Consider the following 22956-nt stretch of genomic DNA (forward strand, 5'->3'; position numbering starts at 1 on the left):
ATCTATGAAGATTTGTTCATAGACTCTGTAAATAGTGTTCCTGGGTTTAAAACAGTGTATTCATGCACACAGTAGTGATTTACAAAGCATGACTATTTTGCTGCACATTGACACAAACAGTTCACCATATTCATACAGCACATGATAAATTAGGAGCTTTCCTTTTGATAAGTAACAAGTCTCTCACTGTGATTTGATTAAGCCTGTACTGTCACTGATTGCCAGTATACAAAACTGTAAGTATCTGACAGCAACAAGTTTAATGAATTAGTCTCAATTAAAATCAACACTTACCATGGTGTGTCTTTCTATCACACAGATAGAAAATCATCTTTGAATAATTTGTTTGCACTTTGTTCTTATATTTCAACAAAGTGAATGGTTCATTGCTTCCAGGGATTGTTATCACTTCTGACATATCTCTGTACAGTAGAATCACATCATCAAGTGTCAATCGTTGATTTTGGCTGAGTTGCTCTTCGACAGCAGCCTGTTTTAGTTGTTCAGCATTAGCTGCAGGACATACATAATAAAATAATCAAGTCATCATCGATGGCGTAGTCCCTAATAGTGACTATGGGTTGGCAGTTAATCTATTGTGAATAGGAAATTTTGATCTTGAAGACATAGTTTGATCAAAGTGCAATGTGGCAATTATTGCACTGTTTTTCCCAGTGAAGATATAAGGTGACTGTGGTGAAAGCTTAATGGGTAACACAGTACGTGATGTTATTGTGAATAGCACATTTTTTGCTCTGTCATATGTAAGACTATATGCCACAGTGTGTTGTTCAAGAGAAATCGGTCCACTAATGTCCAAATGCTGGCTCTGTACAGGAAAAATTAATAACCAAATGGCCGTCTGGTGGTCATAATAACAAATCACTACATGACACAGTCCCCCCCCCCCCCTGCAGGCATTATTGACTATTATATTATAGCATTACCAATTCCAGTGAATTTTGTGACGTCATCGCTGTACATTATTACTGATAATGTACTCCGTTATTGGGCATCACGGCCCCGGAACGAGCATAACAATACAAGCTTATTTGTTCTGTTTCTTCATACGACTAGGTATTTTTTCGAAATGTATGTTGTTACTTATGATTGTCATTTCCACTGTTTAAAAATACAACGCATTCATGAAACAAATTTGTGTTCACAGCAGTTCATTGAAGTGTATATGTGTGTGTACGTGTACGTACGTGTGTCGCTATGATTAGTATTCAGCTTCCGGGCCGAACATGGCAGACGATGTTCAGCGCTGTGTATATTATACGTTGTTTTGCGTTTCTCGGTCTACAAATTCACTGGAATTGGCAAAACTATAAAATAATAACAATAATGTATGCCCTCCCAGTCCATAATGGACGAAAGCAAACTTTGCACTCCATAATGGGCTCGGCTGTCGCCTCGCCCATTATGTCGTTCAAAGTTTGCTTTCGTCCATTATGGGCTGGGAGGGCGTACATTATTGTTTAAATAGTGGTGATTATCACTGCCACTTAATAAAGGGCATGGAATTGCCATGTTTATGAAAAATTCTTATCTTTAATGCATGTAACATGTTACTGAACAGTATCAAAAATAATGTCTGTGTAATGACTTTGTACATATTAAGATCATAACAAACTGGCTACCTAGTAACCATTTTAGACTGTATCACAATAGAAATAGAACAGCAAATGCTTGCATTGTGGCAAGTGATTGCTACTGATGTGAAAAGGGAACTTTGACATTTGGTGGTCATGTTACTTCTGGTGTCTAGTTGAAAAATCGTTCAAATTAAAATGATTGCACCAGAGATTTTGGTAAAAAGCTTAAACTCCAAAACTACCTGGAAGATTGGCATGAAATTTGGCAAGAACATCCTTAGGAATGAATTAATGTTTGATAGGGATATTTGCATATATTTTTTAATGTTTACTTAATTGCCTACAAGATGATATCATTATTTGACCAAAATGTATTCCCATTTTGTTGTTGCTAAGGGTGTGGGTCATGGTTGCTAGGCATATTTAAATACACTTCTTGAACGTTTGTCCACCTGTCTGAATCTCTGTTGTTATCTTTGTGAAATACAGCAGTTGCGCTATTGCTATGGGCGTGGTCATGATTGCTAGGGTATGTGCATATTTTTTTTGAATGTTTACTTTGTTGCTCACCAGATGATGTTGTTATTTGACCAAAATAAACTGCCATTTAGTTGTTGCCATGGGTGTGTCATGGTCGCTAGGGCTAATTTTGTTGACTTTATAGGTAAATGTGCAAAATAACACTTCTAGAAACATTCCACCAAGTTTCAGACTCATTGACCAAGTGCTTGTTGAGTGGATATTTTTGACCAAAAATTCACATTTTTTACACCTAATTTACATATCACTCATGGAATCATTATATGCTTACTATTTCTTTGGGGTTTGGAATTACAGATTTTCTACCAAAAAGACACATTTTTAGCCCTAATTTGCATATCACTGATCGGATTATTGTACCATGAATATCTCTTAGTAAAAACACCCTGAAGAATGTTCCACCAAAATTTCAGCCTAATCTGACAAGTGGTTTTGGGATTACACATTTTTGACCAAAAAGACACATTTTTAGCCCTAATTTACATATTATTGGGGAAATCATCATCTCATGAACAAATCCCAATTACCTCACCCCTAAGTATGTTCCCAGCAAATTTCATGTCAATCTATTCATTAGTTTTGGAGTTTTTTTACCAAAAACACATTTTTTGACCCAAAATCCACATTTCTGATGTGATTATTTTAAAAAAATTGACGTGCATATGCAAGCCATAGTATGTTGCCCTTATACCAAGTTGGAAAAAAATTGGTCCAGGCATGTCCGAGAAACAGCTCCGGACGAACGGACATAACCCAATCTATCAATCTATAAGTCCCTGTCCCGGACTTCGTCCGGCAGGGACTAATAAATCATATCTTGAAACAATTTGACATGCATGTGTATCATGTCATAGTGTGTTGTTCTTGTACCAAATTTGAGAGAAATCGGTCCACTCATATGACAATGCTAGCTATGCATACAATATGTATATACAGTATGTCATTGTGTGTTGTTCTTGTACCAAGTTTGACAAAAATCATTCCACTTATCCCCCAATACTGGTTCTGTACATGAACAAATCATTAACAAATGACCCTCGGTGGCCATATTGGCGCGTATCATGAAACAATTTGACGTGTATATGTATGCCATAGTATACTGCTCTTGTATAAAGTTTGTAAAAAGCAGACATGTCCACAACTTGTCGCAGAAACAGCTCCGGCCGGACGGTACCCAATCTATTAGTCCCCATCCCAGTCTTCGTCATGGGGAGTAATTAAACAAAAGAAAATACTACAAACTCAAAGTAAATACAAATGTAAGCATAATTATCATACAGCCATGTCACCCTGACCATAACACTCTGGGAAGAGAGTCTCAGTTGTGGGGTAACAAAATGCACATATTCTAGTAGGACTCATAGTAGTCGATCTGCAATTGTATTTAATGTAGTCACACCAAGTACAATAAAGCAGGTATACAGGTTAAGTGAACTAGTATCTTAAGAATACACCTACATTCATTTATTTTGATAGGTGTGTTGAAATGTTCTACTTCTACATGATGAATGTAATGGATGATTAACTTAAGTGCATATACATGTATGTATGCAGATAAATATTATTGAACAAACCTGAGAGAGGGACAATCACAGCTACACGGAAACCTGTATCATAGGTTCTGGATGGTTTCAAGAGACCACCTTGGAGGGTGACTGTATTCACAGTTAACTTCAGTAGAGAAAGATAGCATTTTGTCAATAAACAAACAAACAAACAAACAAACAAACAAACAAATCAAAGAGATGTGATGAACACTGGAGATGACTAAAAATAACACCATGGAATGGAATGACTATTATATGTTTTTGTTTTGCCATAGACAATAGAATCACAATGAAAGGAAATTCAAAATAAATCTGCTAATCACCTCTAATATTACCAATGATTACCTATCCATGCTAGCTTACTGGTAGTCTGTAAATGTTTACATGACTTGCACACACCTGCCTACTTGTCAAGAGGAAGTATACAATTGGAATACCCATCTATTTTTTTTGCTATTGACATAGGTACAGTGAAATCATGCCAACATTCCTTTACAGGTAATACTTCCCAATATGCAATCTCTATTGTCTATGTTTTAGGTCAACCAACATGAGAGAATATGAATATGATTTTTGTCAATAGCATCATGCATACTATACAAACGTACCCCTCATAGTACTACCACATTTATATACAGAATGAACATGTAGATGTCTATACTTATACTAGATTTTCAGTACTGTGATACATACTGTGATATTACTATCTATATTACTATCGTATCTCTTGTCAAAAGGACAGCGGTTCATCTTGTGGTGGTGTTCATTAGTTTGGATTGTAGTTTTGGACTTTAAGAAGTGTAAGTTTTTAAAAAAATAATAAAAAACACATTTTTGGACCCAAAATCCACATCTCTGATGAGATCATTTTCAAAACAAATTCATGTGCATAAGTATCTCATAGTATATTGTCATTGTGCCAATTTTGAGAAAAATCAGTTCAGTCATGCCTGAGAAATGACTCTGGACAGAACCATGGACACACGAACAGAACCTATATTCTATATAAGACCTGTCCGGTGGGGACCAAAAAACAAAAGGGGTCAATTATCAAACTCATGTGATATTATTTGCCATGATAAATGTACATTATATAAACAACATTTTACTAATTTTATGACATTTGTTTTGCACTGAACAAAGTCTCTTTAGAATGTAAAGCGCAAATTAAATATGAATTACCAACAAAAAATATGTAATACATATTTGTGCATGACATTTCATTTGTTTTAAATCAATATTCCAAAATAATTAGATTGACCAAATATTGTCCAAAACTGGCATGGAGGTGGAAGAATTGGTGTGCATACATCTACTTCAAAACAAACTCATGCAAAACAGACGAATTGGTGATTAGTAGGGTGCCATGACACTTTGCATAGACATTTATCTGTACATGACAAATATTTCCTATATATTTTTACTAAATTTTAATGGTAATAAGGTTAGTATGGAAAAACTAATGTATGCGATTTTCATGTACATGAAAAAAAGAACATTGTCATGCTATATGTTACAAGATTTAATTAACATATGCAAGCATGCACCTTTATATCTATTGCAATAATTATGCTAACATGTTAGTTAACAAAACCATTAGAGCGATAGCACAAACTATACTTTGACTGATGTTTCTTTCTTGAAGAAACGTTTTCGTTTTAGCTGCGCTGCAGCCTTGGTCTCTGTAAATGATCCTGTTAAATTAATGAAACATCTGCACTTTAGTAAGGGAGCCTTCAGTAATTACATGGGGGGGGGGGGTCAGCACGCACCTGTACTCTAAAATGTGACCCTCCCCTTATCCTCATTTTTAAAATGTGACACCCCCAAAAAAAACATTCTAAAACTTGGCCCTTACCCCATGACATTTTGCATCCCCGGCAATATTTTGCATTGCAATATACATGTAACTGTTGTTTACACATGTATGTATGATTCTTTATTGAAATGTACACATATATTAGGGAGTTTTCAGGATGTTTAAGACAACCATAGCTATAACCCTCCCTTTTTGATCAAACCACATCACATCATAAATTGAAGGGTTGTACATTACCTTCCACAGGCTGCATATAACCTTAAACCCATCCCCTCTTATCAGAAATACAAAAAAGGATAGTGTCAAAAAGAGAATAACAAACTGCATGTGACACCTCTCTACACATAAAACAATTTGCAGTACTCCCCTACTATACATGAATTTTTTTAAAGTACATGACAGAAAATAAATGACAGACTAATAGATTCAGCTCCAATACTGTGAAAAAAAATGTTCAATTGTGGACTAGAAAATATATATTCATAACATTTTCACAGTATGGTCTCTATGGGGTTATGGTAGTGGTGAGAATGATGGTGGTGGTGGTGGTGGTAAGGGGGAGGCTGTGGGTGATGTCATTGGTGAGAGTGGTGAGGATTTGGCTGTGGGTGATGGTAGTGGTGAGAGAAACTATATATAATCTTATTTACTACTCAGGTTTGTTGAAATGTGGAGAAGGTAAGAAGTTCCTCTCTTGTTTTATTCTTTGTCCTCATTTAATATTTGATGTTTAATTTTGTTATAATTTTATGTAGTGTTTGTATATGTATTTCATAACCATCAAAATATACTTAATCTTCAACAATAGTATTGCTGAAATTATATTTATTGTTGTTTATCAAATTAATTATATATGTTCAAGAGTATTTGTTTAAAGTTTATATTTATATTGACATCATTCATATTTTCAGTATCCATAATTTATAGTTTGACACACTATTGCAATGGATGACAAGTTCATTTTTGTTACAATAAACATGTCATAAAGATAATTTAAACGTGTGTCTCATACATTTGATTTTTTAAAAACATATTGCAAAATCCGACCAAGACATTCACCATATCTTTAAGTAGTAGTACCCCCCCCCCCCCCTCACATAGGTCCAATATTTTCAAGTACCCCCTCACATGTGCCATATATTTTCAAGTACCCCACCCACCTAAAAATCCCCCCCCCCCCCAAGTCGTTGTTTGTGAATGCAGCCTAAAAGTGATACAGTGTGATACAGACAACGGAAATCTTACTTGCAGCCTTTGTTCGTAACGGCAGAGCAGGTGTCATTTGCATTCCTGGAGATTCCCCCACCTCTCCAAAGAACTGCAGGTGGGTGCTGGGGACAGACCCCTCTGTTTGCAGTACTCTATGCCGCCCCTTCATCCAGCCCTTTGGGTTGTATGGCGTGCCTTGAAACTGCCAAGGCAGCCCAGCCACTTCAACAATGTCCCCTTTTAGGAGACGGAGATCTCCCTCCTTTTCAGGGGAGAAGTTATGGGTAGCCTTATACAGGTACACCATATCTGCAAATGATATACCGTTAAGTGTCATACGATATGTGATACTTCAACAGCAAGAATGCAAGATTTATAAACGCAGTGGTTAATTCAATGTTTGACTTACCTTAGTTTTAGGGTCAAAACAGCCAAGTCCGTACACATGAAACGAGCGCACGTGTCCACAATTTTTACCAAGTTACATGTACTTCCGGGTCAAGACACGTCACTAACATGTGACTTGTGGGGATTCCACTTCTGTACGTCTGGGAAATCGCTTCTGCCAGGGAAATCGTTTCTGTTGGGGAAATGTCTGACATCGCGGAAATTGCTTTGAACGCCCAGTCATTGAGAGCGCGGAAATTGCTTTGAACGCTCAGTCATTGAGAGCGCGGAAATTGCTTTGAACGCTCAGTCATTGAGAGCGCGGAAATTGCTTTGAACGCTCAGTCATTGAGAGCGCGGAAATTGCTTTGAACGCTCAGTCATTGAGAGCGCGGAAATTGCTTTGACCGCTCAGTCATTGAGAGCGCGGAAATTGCTTTGAACGCCCAATCATTGAGAGCGCGGAAATGTCCTTCTCGTCCACCGTATATATCAGTACAATGTAAAACAATAATCTCTCAATAACATTCCTGGATTCAATAGTCTGCATGACCCGACACCCATTTCTCACTAACATTGGGAATTGCTACATTATATCGGCAGTTTCCAATAAAATATAAATATATTTACTACGTATTAACGTCTGGCACGACAAACATCTCACCAACATTGCTCATTGCTACATTTTATCGGCCATTTCCAGTAAAATATAAATACATTTGCTACATTTTATTGTCTAGCATGACAAGAATCTCACTGTCATTGGTCATTGCTACTAATTTTATCGACCGTTTGCAGTAAAACATTGCTACATTTTAACGACGTCTGGCACGACAAAAATCTCACTAACATTGCTGCACTATATCATCTAGTTTGGTAAAACATTATGCACAATATTTATCATTACAATGCAATGTAATTATTTTAGGACCTCGGACCAGCTATAATTTAGCTGTGTGAGGTAACAAAATGTAGTAAATGAACTGCGGCAGTGGGTAACATATTTGTCCCGCCAGATTATTGAAAATGTAGCAATATAACTTACTTGTAAGGATTTTGTGGAGTCAGGCAACCCTTTATTTCATGTTAAGTGATATTTTGTAACTTGCATCTTTCTGTTATAATGAATGGGTTATCGATTAGGCTTAAAGAAAAAATCTGTGGTTCCGATTACATTCAATGTTAGAATAGGTGGGGTAGGTAGATTTTTTATTTTATTTTTTAACATTTTTTTCATATGTGAGTGTCTAGTTCACGTTAGTTATGATTTTTCTGTTGTTTTTCATATGACCTCTGTGATATTGGCTTCTTCTCATTAGGCCAAATAAAAAAAGTTGTTCAGTTCCGGTTACCCGACCCCACCTAGTTTTCACGCCGACCCGAAACTTTCTTTTACATATTGGAAAAAAAATATAAGAAAATCGCGAAAACTAAAGTCTCGCAAGAAATAGTGGTTGCGGAAACTGACATCAACTTAAAAAGACACTATAAAACTGTTCTTCCAATCTGTAATGGTTGTACATCTGACGAGAAGAAACCAATAACACAGAGACCATATGGAAATAACAGAAAAACATAACTAACTGAACAAGACACTCACATATGATAAAAAAAGTAAAAAATAAAACAAAAAAATCTACCCCCACCTATTCTAAAATTGAATGTAATCGGAACCACAAAAAAACTTTTACGCCTTAGATATACAGCCATTTACAGATTGGCTGAACTGTCTTTTTCAGTTGATGTCAGTTTCCGCATCCACTATTTCTTGCGAGACCACAATTTTCGTGATTTTCTTTAGGGTGTGCGTGAAAAACTAGGTGGGGTAGGGTAACCGGAACCAAGCAACTTTTTTTTATTTGGCCTTTTGGCATGACAATGATATAGCACCTGTGTAAATCTTAACGGTTTCCTTAGCTGTACAACCAGTGACATACTAGAATGAACAAGTGGAACTTGTTAGAAGCAAATAAATACTTATAGTAAACGTACTGCATTTAATAACTTACACTTGGCACAGCATGTTGGCAGTATAAAAACAAGTATTGCATTCCATCATTTGATAAGAACAGTTTTCAGACCCTTTTTAACTTAATTTGTAATAGCTCATAAATAAATTTCAATTTTCCCTGGTATTCCATGTTCAGGTAAAGAGGCCATAAACCTGTTCTTATCAAACCATGAAATGTTATAAACATCGATTCATCTTCCAATATGTTCTGCCAATGTTTGTTAAACCCTGTTTATTTGTTTACTTTCTCAGTTTTGTAACAAGTCTGCTTGTTCATGCTTCCATGTCACTGGTTGTCTCTTTACAAATAATCTATTGCCTTAACTTGACTTGACTTGACTTGACTTGACTGTAACTTAAGAAGAAGCCAAATACAGTAAATTTCACAATAATGTGCAGCTTTTCTGTTTAATACAATCATGCAGAAACCAAAAAGAAATTGGACCTGCTACACTTTAAGATAGCAAGATTGAATGCGTACAGATTCTTGCTACATTTTGTCTAACTGCACATGCCACCATACAGGCATCAAATGAACACCGCAAAGGACATTTTACGCGCCCTTCATCAGATGTTTGATTCTAAGAAAAACATTGGCACCCGAATGTCTGCATGAGGTTGCAATACATTTAAATGGTTTATTTAGACTAAAATAATGTAGCAAAAAGTGCAATCTTGCTATTGAAGTGTGGCACAACCAGTTTCTTGTTAGTGTATGCGTGGTTGTATCAAACAGAAAAGCTTCATTGTAATTTGACACAATTTACTTATCAAAATTTTAACAAAGAACTATCTATACAGCAATAACAATTCTTCATGTCACGGTTCCTGTATACAATTTCTATGTACGTTCCTTTCTTTTAGTGGAAAACCTGAATTAGACGTAGGCATACCATCATCTTGGTTATCAACAACACGCCCTGTGAAAAGAGAAAAGAGACAATTTCCTCTGATATGTGTTCTTTCCATATATACATTTTACACAGAGAAGAGTTATATCGAATTTTTTTTTCAAATGTCACGAATAGTAGAAATATCTCAGAATTGCCAAGATTTTGTTTTAATAACAGTTCAGCCTCTTCCAATTATCGGGGGAAAAATATAATTTTTGCGATCATTTTATTTGAGATACTGAATGTTAATTTGATAAGATGGTTCAATCTACAATCGCCAAGAAGTCGAATAACAGGAGTAACTGTGGTGTTGTAAATGATACATGCTCATCACCAACATTAATGTTTTGTGCAATATAAAGAGAAACTAATTATCCATGTAACTTAATAATTAACAGATTAGCCTAATGATTTCAATAGTTTATTGATAGGGGTAAAGGAAATGTGTTCAAGAAAAACACTAAAGGTTTCCTTACTGATGTCAGTAGCACTAGTTATACTTCGATGACTTCCTGTTTCTGTAATTCCAGCAGCACAACTGCATCCTGCAAGTAATAGGTGGGATTGTCAGGAATTTCACAGTTTGGCCATATTTGCAATTCCTGGTTCATTGGTGTGATCTATTGTACATGTTATACAAGTGACCGATCACTTCATTAAACCTTTAGTTGCTTAAGTTGATTGAATTCGTCTAATTTTGTTTCCACTGAACAAATTTTAAAACCATCTGATTTAAAACCAGTTCAGTGGAAACAAAATTAGACGAATTCAATCAACTTAAGCAACTAAAGGTTAAATGAATACATGTAATTTGTGTTGATACATGCAGCACACACACACACACACACACACACACGGGCATACACGTCAACCACCCATGCACTCCCCCCCCCACACACACATACATACACACATATACATACATACATACATACATACATACATACATTACTCTGTCACAGACATTACTCCTGGTTATTCAAATATTAGAGATATTAATGAAACCCTCACTTTTACATGTATTCTGAGCACCGCCGCCACTAGCGTTTATGTTTCTTCGTGTTGAAACCGTCTCGCCAACCCGATGAACATCTGAATTTCCCTGAGAACTGACTTGACTTGTCGGGTGTCTGTTGCCTCTGAAATCTGACTGTGACATCGCTATAGGCACCTTTAATGGCGTCTCGCTTGGACAAGCATTATCCTGAGTTAAACCCGATGTTATAGTTGAAGCCGTCCCTGAGTTCGAGCTAGGCTGATGTTCAGGGTTACCAAAGCTAAACAAAATACAACATGGAAGTCAGTTTACTTTAAAACGAAATCTCGTTTCCCAACAAATATCTTACGAACATAGCTACATTTTATGACTTGATGCGACAGAAATCTTCGTAACACTGTTTCTTTGTAGTGTCCGTCATGACCAAATTCTTTATTTGCCAGAGCTATAATCCTATTGAGTAATTGATTTTTTAGCGTTCTTAACTTGTACCGGTCAATTTTCCCCTCGCGTTTTTGGGCTCCGATTTTAGTGATTTTTACTGTACTCTTTTTTTTTTACGTATTAACTATGTTTTATGATTGTGTTGTACAGCACCTTGAGAGGTCTTTTTACATGGAAGACATTTTTAAAGAAATAAATAGTATTATTATCATCATTATCTCTGCATTTCGTCATGACATCATATACATTTTAATTGCAATGTATTCAATGTCAGGTATTCTAAAGTGGTCACACAGAAAAAAATTACGTATTTATTTTGGATTTTCAATTTATAAAACAATTTTATCCTAATAAATACCCAATCCTCATCCATATGGCCACTTTAAGGTTTAAAATGTAAAATTTGTACTTTGATTGTTGTCACGCCAGATCTAGACACTAAAACTATAAGATGACAGCAGCAATTTAATGTTGGTGAGATTATTGTTGAGCCAGACCATGATCAGTCATTTACTTAGCAGCATGTACGATATAGTGAGCCAGCTTTGAATTGGTTCCTGTATAGGACCCAGAAAGACATATTTGGCCAACAACTATATGGGGAATATTCAAACATGTGTTTACCCCACTGCTTCAGCTCCGAGAGGTAGATTGTCGGTCTTCGCATCACTAAGAATGCTTGGTGGTGCTGCAGGATTACCAATGACTTCAATGTAGTCTTGTTTTCTCGGAATGAAAACTTTGCATTCTTTGGATTCTGTAAGAAGAAAAATGAATGAACACTTTTAACGTCATGAACACTTACCGTAGAAATGTAGAATGTAGAAAAACATAGACCTTACATCAGAGTCTATGACCACATATATCAGGATACAATTTTCTTAATTTCTCTTCATGTTCTTATTGAGAGAATTAAATGGCGATAAAATCCAATAAGTCCAGACTGAGCCAGGCTTATTTCTGCCTTTAGTGCACTTGTATTGATTACCGCTATCGACTTACATATTGTTTGGGATGATAAAGTAGCAATCAACTTTGAAAACTGGAGCTTGTAAAGATCGAAGCCCTACTGTACTTGACGTGTTCACTGTCATTTTGAGAATTTCCTGTAGGGATTTATGGGAAAACCTCTGGTCCTGACATCACATTGACCCCGCTCTCACTGTCTTAACTCACTCTGTATTTGTCAACACGAAGACAGTTATGCAGTTGTGACGTCATCACATCATTGAAGGAACTCGCCAAACTGGTCAAACACAATTTAAATGCAGTAGGGATTCTTTACAAAATGTCGATAACTTCCCAATGTGCAATTTCATCACCCAAAATCACATGTTTAAAGATAGCAGTAATCTAAACAAGTGATAATTCATACCTTTGTTGCAAGGTGAAGCATTTTCAGCAATGTAAGTTCTGTATCCACTAGGTTTGTATATATTTCTGTTCCATCGATTTTTCACACATAGGATAGCAAGTATGATGATTATAATTAAGACGACGAGTACAAGTATTACTATTAATATTACATATATCCCTTGCAGTCCGTTTCCTTCAGATTTACCTGCTAGAGTAATATTTGTGAGGATAAACAAGAAATAAACATGTTACTATTCAAAATTCTATAATTATAAAGGGAAACAAAAAAAGTAGGCTGTTTCATCTAAGCTGCATTTATATAATAATGGTTTTCCATAAGGCCTAAAAGAAATTGTCTGGTTAAGGTTCTGATTACACTCAATTTCAGATTCTGAATAGGCGGGTGGGTATATTCTTTTTCATGTGTGAGTGTCATGTATTTATGTTTTCCGTTGTTTACCATATGGATTCTGTGTTATTGGTTTCTTCTCATCAAATGTACAGCCATTACGGATTATATTGTCTTTTTAAGTTGATGTCAGTTGCCGCATCGGATTCCACTCTTTCCCGCGCGACTTCAAAATGTTCTCGATTTTATTATTTACTTCTCGAATACTTTTTTTTTAAATTAGGGGTGATAGTGACAAACTAGTTAGGGTTGGGTAACTGGAACTATAAATAATTTTTTTAGGCCTAACTAATATTGAATGATTGTAGCCACAAAATACTGACCATTTCCTGTGAAAGTTTGTAACATTGATATGTCTGATGGAGTTACTGTTGGGCCATCACACGTAGCATCTGATGATCCTGTGCCAGATTCCACTGTAACGAGTCCATGAACTTCACATCTAAAATAAATTGTGTAAATAGTCACAATGAATAATAAGTACAAATAAACATATACCAACAACCATACACCTACCTGTATAAACATGTAAAGACGGTTTAAAGCTGGTAAGGTACGCCTTGATGGGGCGCCCTCACACGTACACATCGATCAACCACTCTCGAGAGCAGATAAACCAGACCGGTGAGGCGACGTGACACGACGTATCTTAGAGTCCATTTTGATGCCGGAGCCAGATTAGTTACAATGGCTTGCATACCACACAAACCGGTCAGGTAGAACACTGGGCGAACATTCATACAGTTTTTATTATAATTAGTCCGTTCTAAATCACTTAATTACTATCACGTGCGACAAAGAAAGCTATAGAAATACACCAATATCAATTCCAATATTAACAGATCGTAACTTTTAAAAGAGGGAATGATTTTTACTTCAGTATTTACGAATAAACTTACTTTGTATGTGGTATACATTTCGAAGTCTTGTCAACTCGATCGGAGTATGTCCCCGGCGGGCATACCTGGCACGTCACATCCTCAGTTGCGCTTCCTTTAACAGATGAAGAACAAAACAAAACGAATGCAAATAAACCAAACCAAAACAATACAGAAACACAATTAAAATGAAAGAAAACTAAACACACTTACATGTACATGATAAATCATTCTATAATTACTTAACTGAAATACTCTATGCAAAAACCAAGCAATGAAATTAATGTATATAAGAAAAATGCATGAATGAATATAAAACAGATAAAAAAATAAAATAAGATACAGTAACTTTTGGTCTGGTTCACTAACTTCAATTGTATATGCTAATGTCATTATAATCGTCGTATGAATGTCAAGTAAATTATAATATAATACTAAGTTTATATTATTCCTGTGTACAAGCTAGGCCACTGGCCTCTTGGTACACATGACTTACAAAACATTTTACAGTTTACAAGGTCAAAGGTGACAAAGAAGAAAGTAAACAGTACCATAGAATTTATGATGTCATGAGTGACATTGCAAGTACCATGATTACATTTGTAAATTTTGTGTTTGTGTCAAGTGAATTCAAATATAAGGAAATGTGCACTCACGTACATATATATTTGTGTTCATTTAGATTTTAAGTTAAAATTCGCTCACCCAATGTAAGAACACCGCTGCCTATCCCACATTTAGTCCATGATCTGCAACTTCCCTCGTGTAATTCATAATAACCAGATTCACATTCACACACGTATTGATTAGTTTTCGATCCCTGAATTTTGACAACTCTGTGTTCAGCCTCTCTACAAGGATACAGAAACTGACAGGCTCTGAGAAGATTTGGAATGTCTGTGTAGGTCCCATAATGGCATGTAGCACACTGCGTTGTGGCAGGCTGTCCAATTTGACACGGCTGCGTCATGTATTTTCCTACATTTTAGAATCAAGAGATTCAAGTCAGAATATTAACCATTATACCATGCACAAGCCATTTAAACCAACAAATTTAAAATTATGGAATATATACTCTGCTAGTTTTACGTCACGGCAACGCGTGTCTACGTCACTGGTTCTGATGTGTTCGCAATATGAGTCAAAACGTTCGCAATTACCATAAATTTCCCTTTGATCTTACTGGCGCTGGTTATAATTATGTAATTCTCCAATATTTTTCTTCAGTCAGCCGAAAAATACTAGTACTTGTGACATAAGGGTTGGCACTATTTGTCTATCGACTTGTAATGATAAAGACTCCTTAGGCCATTCTTATTTTCCTTGGCTGAACGAAGAAATATATTGGGGAAAAACATCTACTTGACTAATATACACATTTACTTTGAACTGCAACGTTTGTGTAAACCACAAGTCAACAAAGTTGAATCTTTGTAGAAGACATAATTCTTAAACTATATTACTTACTTCACCTAAACAACCCATGGAACAAAATACCAAATAACTTATCTTGTAAAGTTCTGAGTTTTATGCGAATGTTTTGAATGCATGGTATAAATGTAGTGATAATGTTAAAGGCCGGAGAGGAAACTGCAAATGGTCTGAGAAGTATGGTGTCTTTTAAAGTCCTTTTTAGTACGTGGCAATCATGAATATGGTGTATTATACAATTCTGAGTTTGTGTATGTGGATAAGCTATCCTCCAAAGTAATACGTTCAATGTTATTTGTAAATAACTCTATTCAGATAAATTATGTAAAGCAATGGTTTACATCTTTAGAGACGATTCATTTGTATAACAAAGAGAACTGTACTTTCATTTCAACCTTGCCATCATGATGTAATTAATATATCTATTACTGGAAGAAACTAGACTTAAGTGCCCAGTCTTTTTCCATTCCCAAACTACTTTACAAATATATGGTGGATTTTTTACCAAAATGAAATTGGATATTCCTTGTCAGAGAGATGATGTGCTCTGAACAGACGGAATAAATTGTAATAGGCCCCCCTCTGGAGAAATAAACTAGTAATACGGCGACGGTATTCTACAGTCCGCGTACACAATGAGTCAGTTATTACCAAGGAACCGGCAGATACTTTCCGAACATTGGTCTTCTCCCCCCCCCCTCAGTCTGCATATCTCCGCCAATGTGTACAAATCCTAAGATGTCTTATGTAGCATATACATTGTACTAAACTGTCTTACCCTTTGCGCAATTGTCACAACAACGCCTTACTCCATTTTGGCTGGTCCATCCTTGTTGGTAGTCCGTTATTTGACAAGTCAGTTCTCCAGAAGCCAGTGTATATTTAAATACACAGAGAAGCATCGCTAGTTTCAAGGCCATGTCAACCTATGGAAAAGATAAATCCGTAAATTAATTAGCTTGTTTGTATTTTCACAAAAATATCGCTTTTCGACGTATCAATTTTTTGTGCTGTGTACGATTTTTGACATTCATGATTTTCATAGTCTACTTTGTGTGATGAAATGAAATTGTGAAATTGTGAAATTGTGAAACAAATTCATCAGGTATTGAGAGCGATTAAAAACCTTCAGATTATAAAGCTATACCTCAGCTACTTACTTGCGTTGATTTCATTTTTCAGTAATTAGATTTTTTAACGTTTTCTTTTTTGCATGTTCTGTCATTTTTCTTTCTTTAACATAAAATAAAGCAATCGTAGCTTTCTTTTTTTCGCAATAATTTCAAAATGAAGAATCAATAAAGAAACGTAAATTATTCAATCGTATTTAAATGTACCACTCATGCTTCGCACTCGCTAAGCAACCCTCCGGGTCGCCCTCTAGTGGCGAACTTAGCAACGGTGCCTGCTCTTGTGGCCTGTCGTGGCAGGTCCACTGGGGCCTCGTCATGATCGAACTATGATTTCTGTTCAATACTAACGAAGTCTTTTCCTGTTTTAGAAATACATACTGATTTCGAAGTCACTGATAATAGCCGGTTTGCGAGTTTCTTTACGCTTAAATTGTGGTAATTACAGTCTAGTTAAAGTAGTATAAACAATTATACAGTCAGTGGCCACTGCACGTCTAGTCTTAGTCCTGCTTGCATAATTATAAGGAGTAATCCGGGACTCCATTCTCGAGGTACGGTCGTAGTAATATAGCAGTGGCCACTGACTGTATAATTGTTTATACTACTTTAACTAGACTGTAATTATGGTACGGTCGTAGTAATATAGACCCGTGCACCGTCTCTAAGCAGGACTAGTCTAGTCTATGTCATAACCAAGTATATTGATGTATATTCGTGTAAAATGACTGAATCGGTTACAATTTAAACAGAAATACCTTTTTCCATTTTGAATCACTTGTTCCTGAACTTTCTTTACAAATCATAATGCCCGTAAATGTCACTGGTGCACATAGCGTGCTTAGCAACACTCTCACTGCATTGGTAAATCCCCAGCACTGTGACGATTCGTGCGCAGACTCAGTTTAACAGTGGTCTGTCATGGCAGGTCGACGTCGTAATACTCGACATTGGCTGCGTCATTATACATGTATCACAGACAAGGAAGTTGTTATTACATGTACATGTATGTCTAAGGGAGCGATCAATTTTTACGACCGGGGGTGGACCAGTGACTTTTTGATCATGTTGTACTTAAAAGTAATGACCCCTCCCCCTGCAATTCATCCACAAAACAATCCAACCCCCTCTGACAAATAAAAAACCCCACAATGACCCCCCCCCATCTGTTGACAAGAAACACACTTTTTTCTTGCAGAAGACACTCTTAAAGCATAATACCGCACACTGCATAGCTATTTTTACATGTTACATTGCGTCACATGTATAAAGCTCTTTAGACAGGAACCCTATGAGAAGTATGATTGTCTGTTCACAGACATACAAAATATTCATGGTTTAGTAACCAAAAGTTCTAGGATATATCTCTTAGATAATAGATTGAGTGAACTATTAATATTGATTAATTCAGCTAATTATCAAGTACAATATTATAAATGGAGTTAATATACTTAATAAACCCATGTCAATAACTGTCACACATAATGATGTACATATACTTGCATCACATAATGAATTGTTTGCATCATATAAAGATATGTTCGCATCATATAGTCAATATATTGTTTTCTTTAGACTTAAGACAATTGCTGCTTTCCATACATGTACACGCATTGACTAGTTCACACTCCTCAAGGCACTTGTTTGTCCTTTTCATAATTGTTCAGTTTAATCATGGCACTGACTCAAGCCCCCCCCCCCCTTAATTGACCAAACTGCTAATTTTAACCAAAATGTCCTTGAAAGGTTTTGAAAAATGAATTGTGATAAATGTCATTGATTTCAAAAATAGCAATTAAAAAATGTTCCAAAACTAGATTACTAATTCAATTCACTTACTACTGACTATGTTGTCCAGTATATTGCTGACAACATGATAGCCTTGAAAATGAAAATAAATGCATTCTAATACCAGGAAATGTAATATTATGATCTGCTGACAAACATTTACTCGCAGTATGCAGTCACTCAATGTGAAAACTAGATATTCCAGGGGAGATGTAAAATCTAATTTTCCTCATAACTTTTTTCCGTGCCTGTGCTATAGAAGTCCTGGCTAACTCAAAAGACAGCTATAATGCCAATGTTTATCCACTTCCTACCCTACTATGCAATTCTAACCCAGAGGACAACTGTAATGCCAATGTTGAGCCACTTCCTACCTTACCATGCAAATGTAACATAGAAGACAGCTATAATGACAATGTTGAGCCACTTCCTACACTACTATGCAAATCTAACCCAGAAGACAACTGTAATGCTAATGTTGAGCCACTTCCTACACTACTATGCAAATGTAACCCAGAAGACAACTGTAATGCTAATGTTGAGCCACTTCCTACACTACTATGCAAATCTAACCCAGAAGACAACTGTAATGCTAATGTTGAGCCACTTCCTACACTACTATGCAAATGTAGCCCAGAAGACAACTGTAATGCCAATGTTGAGCCACTTCCTACACTACTATGCAAATCTAACCCAGAAGACAACTGTAATGCCAATGTTGAGCCACTTCCTACCCTACTATGCAATTCTAACCCAGAAGACAGCTGTACTGACATATATAGAAGGCATGCGTCGTGATTAACATTATACTAGAATTGTTTAATTGCAATGTTATGTATTAGTATTTTCACGCTCAAACGCTTAGAAACTCAACTTGTGACACTTGAAATCATTATGCCTTTCCTGAGTTGAACAGTTTTTACCTTCCGTAAGGAAAGATAACATTACGTAGCCGTCATTATACACGAAATGGTCACGGTGGGGAGGGGGTGAGGGGAGAGATAGGAGAAAAAGTTAGTAAGAGGCCACCATTATTTATGGCCTGGGGGGAAGAAGTGCATTGAACCCCTCCCCCTCATACCACCACCACCACCACAAAATCGTCATACACTATGCCTCGCTTGAAAACAGACCAGACTTGATTTTTTTCTTTAAATATTCAACACTATGTAGTTGCTAATTACATGTTGCTGCTGTCTCATACAGCTTGAAAATACAGTTTATATTGCCTATAAAATGGTCTGAATAGCGTAAATTGGCTTTAAGTGTCAAACACCTCCAGAGCTTCAAGGAAAGACTCGCGGATCGTAGGACCCCCTCCCCAATGAAAGGTGTACATATGCTCATCTCAAGCTTTGCCCCTACCTTTGTTGCTGAGTGTGTTTTAGCAAAATATGTTATACACAAGTTTGCATTATTGATTGATAGAAGTTGGACTTTTAAGTTGGATATATTCAAATGTTGGGACTGAACCTTTTCAATCCAGTGATCCCCGAAGACCAAGACCAATCAGCAACATTGTTAGGTATTGAAAAAGATGATTACTTGTTACTTGTTTGACAGTCTTCTGCCCAGATCATGTTTGATGGTGGCCCCCACCTGCCCTTACTGTTGCAGCTAATTTAATATTTCAAAATTGTAAATCGAGATAACTGAAAATGTCATGATATATGATATCGAGCTAATGGTTGTGTTGACAAATATGTCAAAGATCATTATCTTACTTGTTCGGATCACGACGTTATCATGTGTTGTCATTTCTGGAAACTAACCGTGTTCAAGATAGCTTCCCAATTTTACTCTCAGATAATATCAGCTGGAAGTCATTGAAACATTATCAAAATATCCTTTCTCCTCATACATGGACTATCTATATCTAAATCTGGTAATTTTCCTATACGTGATTAAGGCGTGATGGACTTGCGCATGCGCATATATAAGCTTTATGAACTCGCTGAAGATATTACACCCTTTACATGTTTGCTACTAAAACTACGGTAAAATGGTACGTTTTCAGGGTTCAGGGTATCCCTGAAAGTTTTCATACCATGTACTATTTACAAGGGTGTCGATTATGAATCAAAAACTGAGCTTGTTGGTGGTAAAATGTCGGGAGTCTATGGTAATCAAAATGAGCTTTATCGATTGTCAAAATGGCGGTTACCGCAAATCAGATATTTTAAGAACAGTACAATCCATAATATACCGTAGAACTCAAACCTATATTTAGTTCTTTCATTGTGAAATTATAAACGACTGCGGTAACATTAGTATGTATATGGTATTTGATGCAGAATTATTTTCCACTTTTCAGCTGCTCTTAACTATATATACATTAGCTTTGATCTTGGACTCAAGCGGTCACGGACCTGTAGAGCCTTGTCAGAGAAACTGTGATGCAGGTAGGTGTAATAACTGACGACGAACACTCATGGGGTCAGTGTTAATGCAGGAGGTAACCAGGATGCTCAGTGAAAACATGTGTTGTTTGGTAGAGTCAAACTTACTACTTTGCAAATTTATTAAAAACCCCTCTCTGCTACCTACAACCGATGGCAGACCGCATATTCAAACACGAATTCTTTCCACTCTCACAATGATCATATCATCGCTTACAAATTAACATAATCTGTGTCCATACAACACCTTTGAAGTAGTCGGTTCCATCCTATTTAAATATTTACAAGAATGTAGTGGACATGCAAGTAAAATGTTATATATGTTCAGTCCCACATTCCCATTGTCACCAAAAATTAATTTTAAAACGTAGTACACGTATAGGGTCAACATGAGCAATGTATTCGTCCGATGTATTGACAATTACAAAACAACTTTCTTTGGCAAAATAGGTTTCTTCTGTAGCAAACACCAGCAAGCCTGTCTTCAATGTGAAACTGGAACATACACAGCCTTTCCAAATTCGTATGAATCATGTTTTCCACACAACCCATGTGACCTCAACAGAGAAATTACTATCGAGAATGGGTCAAGAACACATGACTTTAAGTGCAAGTGTAAAGATGGGTTTTACGAGGGACCTGAAGAAAATTGCCAAAGATGGTCTGTCTGTGATAAAGGTAGCGGTGTTGTAACTCCAGGTAAGTGTTAGGTTTTGTGATAAGCAGTTGATCCTTAGATATAAAGCTAACGTGGTAAATTTTATTAATAACAATTTTGTATAAAACAATTTAAATAATCTATGCAGTTTAATATGTACATAAAGACTGTGGCCATTAACATCATCATAGGTAAAAGAAAATGTTGTTTAGTCATTCTAAATGCTTATACCTCATGAAGTAAGAATTAACGTTAGATTTCTCCCAAAATATTGTCAATTTAAAAGAGGAATACCATACCTTTGTATTTCCGACGATTATATAATGCACGGGTGTTAGTGAAGATTGGCGTGAGACTGGAAAATTCGATGAAAAAAGCAAAAAAACAACAATGGCAAATGACAGGGGAAAGAGTAATTGAAGAGACAATGTACTTCGCGTACACAGAGGTATATTCAAATTGCATAGTTCCTCGCCACAACAACAACAACAACAACAACAACATCGCCAACGTCTCTTATATTCAAAATTGACTCAGTCTGGTCGATGTAATTACGTCACAATATGAATATCCACAATCCTAAATGGCCTTTAATGTTATTTTACATGCTGACTGGATAGTATGAAACTCTAATGTAAGTACTCAGCTGATTATGCAATATAAAACAAATGTCCATTTCCGATAACATAACATCCGAAAATAGGGTAGGTAGGTCAGAGTTTTTTTTTTCAATTACTTTACGCCAAGATATGACAGTAGTCAGTCACAATACTTCCATGAAAGTTTGATTGGAGTAAATGATGACAATTATAGTTAAGTAGACAAATACGTAGACTACACATACCGTTATGATCTAAAAAAATACCCAGTTTCTCTTTGGAATACGACCTTTATAAAATGTTAGCACAGATGAGACAAAGGCATGTACAGAAGTATAGACAAAGGCATGTACACAGAAACAGAAGAAAATTGTTACATTTTACCTTTTGTAAGCTAAAAAATAATGTTAAGGGTCGAGGGCTTAAACTAGGGTCTGTCGGATTATCGGAAACTCACTATTGTATTTATTTGGCCTGTTGCATTTGGTTTCGTTCTTCATTTTAAGGAACTCCAACTTCGGATGTGTATTGTGAGGTGTGTGCTGAGGATTTCTACTCAGATGTGAAGGATTCGTTATCCACATGTTCAAAACACACAAAGTAAGTTCATTTATGCTTCGAATGCTTGCTTACTCTGATGTTAAAAAACGTATTTCATAATTAGACGTTTTGATTAAGTAATTATCGGAAATCTATACTTGACAAGCAGTGACAAATATTACCATGTGGTGTCCAATGTATAGTTTCATTGATTTGAGATCTAAACAAAGTTGGCATTGAATGTGAGACGCGTGAGATTTTAAGATGTTTGAATTATAAATCTTTAATGTGACATACCTTTCCATCTTTATAAGAAAATAATA

General features: G+C 36.1%; 2 protein-coding genes across 3 annotated transcripts in view; both read right to left on the reverse strand.

Annotated features, from left to right (window-relative positions):
* Positions 1 to 8229, reverse strand: part of LOC144436219 (G2/M phase-specific E3 ubiquitin-protein ligase-like) — a 20431-nt gene extending 12202 nt beyond the window's left edge. The window contains exons 1-4 of one of the 2 annotated variants that reach the window (XM_078124952.1): positions 8146 to 8229; positions 6750 to 7022; positions 3713 to 3809; positions 295 to 513 (exon numbers count right to left, since the gene is read on the reverse strand). In XM_078124952.1, the coding sequence (XP_077981078.1) occupies positions 295 to 418 (124 nt within the window). In that variant the 5' untranslated portion in view covers positions 419 to 513; positions 3713 to 3809; positions 6750 to 7022; positions 8146 to 8229. Of the gene's footprint in view, positions 1 to 294; positions 514 to 3712; positions 3810 to 6749; positions 7023 to 7122; positions 7425 to 8145 lie in introns of those variants that run through there. The other variant, XM_078124951.1, reaches the window with a different exon arrangement.
* A 1665-nt stretch (positions 8230 to 9894) lies between these two features.
* On the reverse strand, positions 9895 to 17536 carry LOC144436220 (uncharacterized). Its single transcript, XM_078124954.1, has 10 exons — positions 17408 to 17536; positions 16298 to 16445; positions 14794 to 15066; positions 14110 to 14203; positions 13534 to 13652; positions 12821 to 13009; positions 12070 to 12202; positions 11016 to 11281; positions 10481 to 10549; positions 9895 to 10031 (listed from the first exon to the last, which is right to left on the reverse strand). Exons 1-10 carry the CDS (start codon positions 17453 to 17455, stop codon positions 9931 to 9933), a joined length of 1440 nt encoding a protein of 479 aa, XP_077981080.1. The 5' UTR covers positions 17456 to 17536; the 3' UTR covers positions 9895 to 9930.
* Positions 17537 to 22956: the final 5420 nt, after the last annotated feature.

The sequence above is a fragment of the Glandiceps talaboti genome, chromosome 6 (genome assembly GCF_964340395.1).
Source record: "Glandiceps talaboti chromosome 6, keGlaTala1.1, whole genome shotgun sequence".
Classification (NCBI taxonomy): Eukaryota; Metazoa; Hemichordata; class Enteropneusta; family Spengelidae; genus Glandiceps; species Glandiceps talaboti.

Bases quoted from the DNA above. Each gene is read 5' to 3' on its own strand.
- LOC144436220 (XM_078124954.1), bottom strand. From the start codon at position 17,455: ATGATTTGTAAAGAAAGTTCAGGAACAAGTGATTCAAAATGGAAAAAG. The intron at 15,067-16,297 runs GTAAGACAGTTT...TCTAAAATGTAG, and splicing joins TTGTGACAATTGCGCAAAGG to GAAAATACATGACGCAGCCG. The intron at 13,653-14,109 runs GTAAGTTTATTC...AATTTATTTTAG, and splicing joins AAATGTATACCACATACAAA to ATGTGAAGTTCATGGACTCG.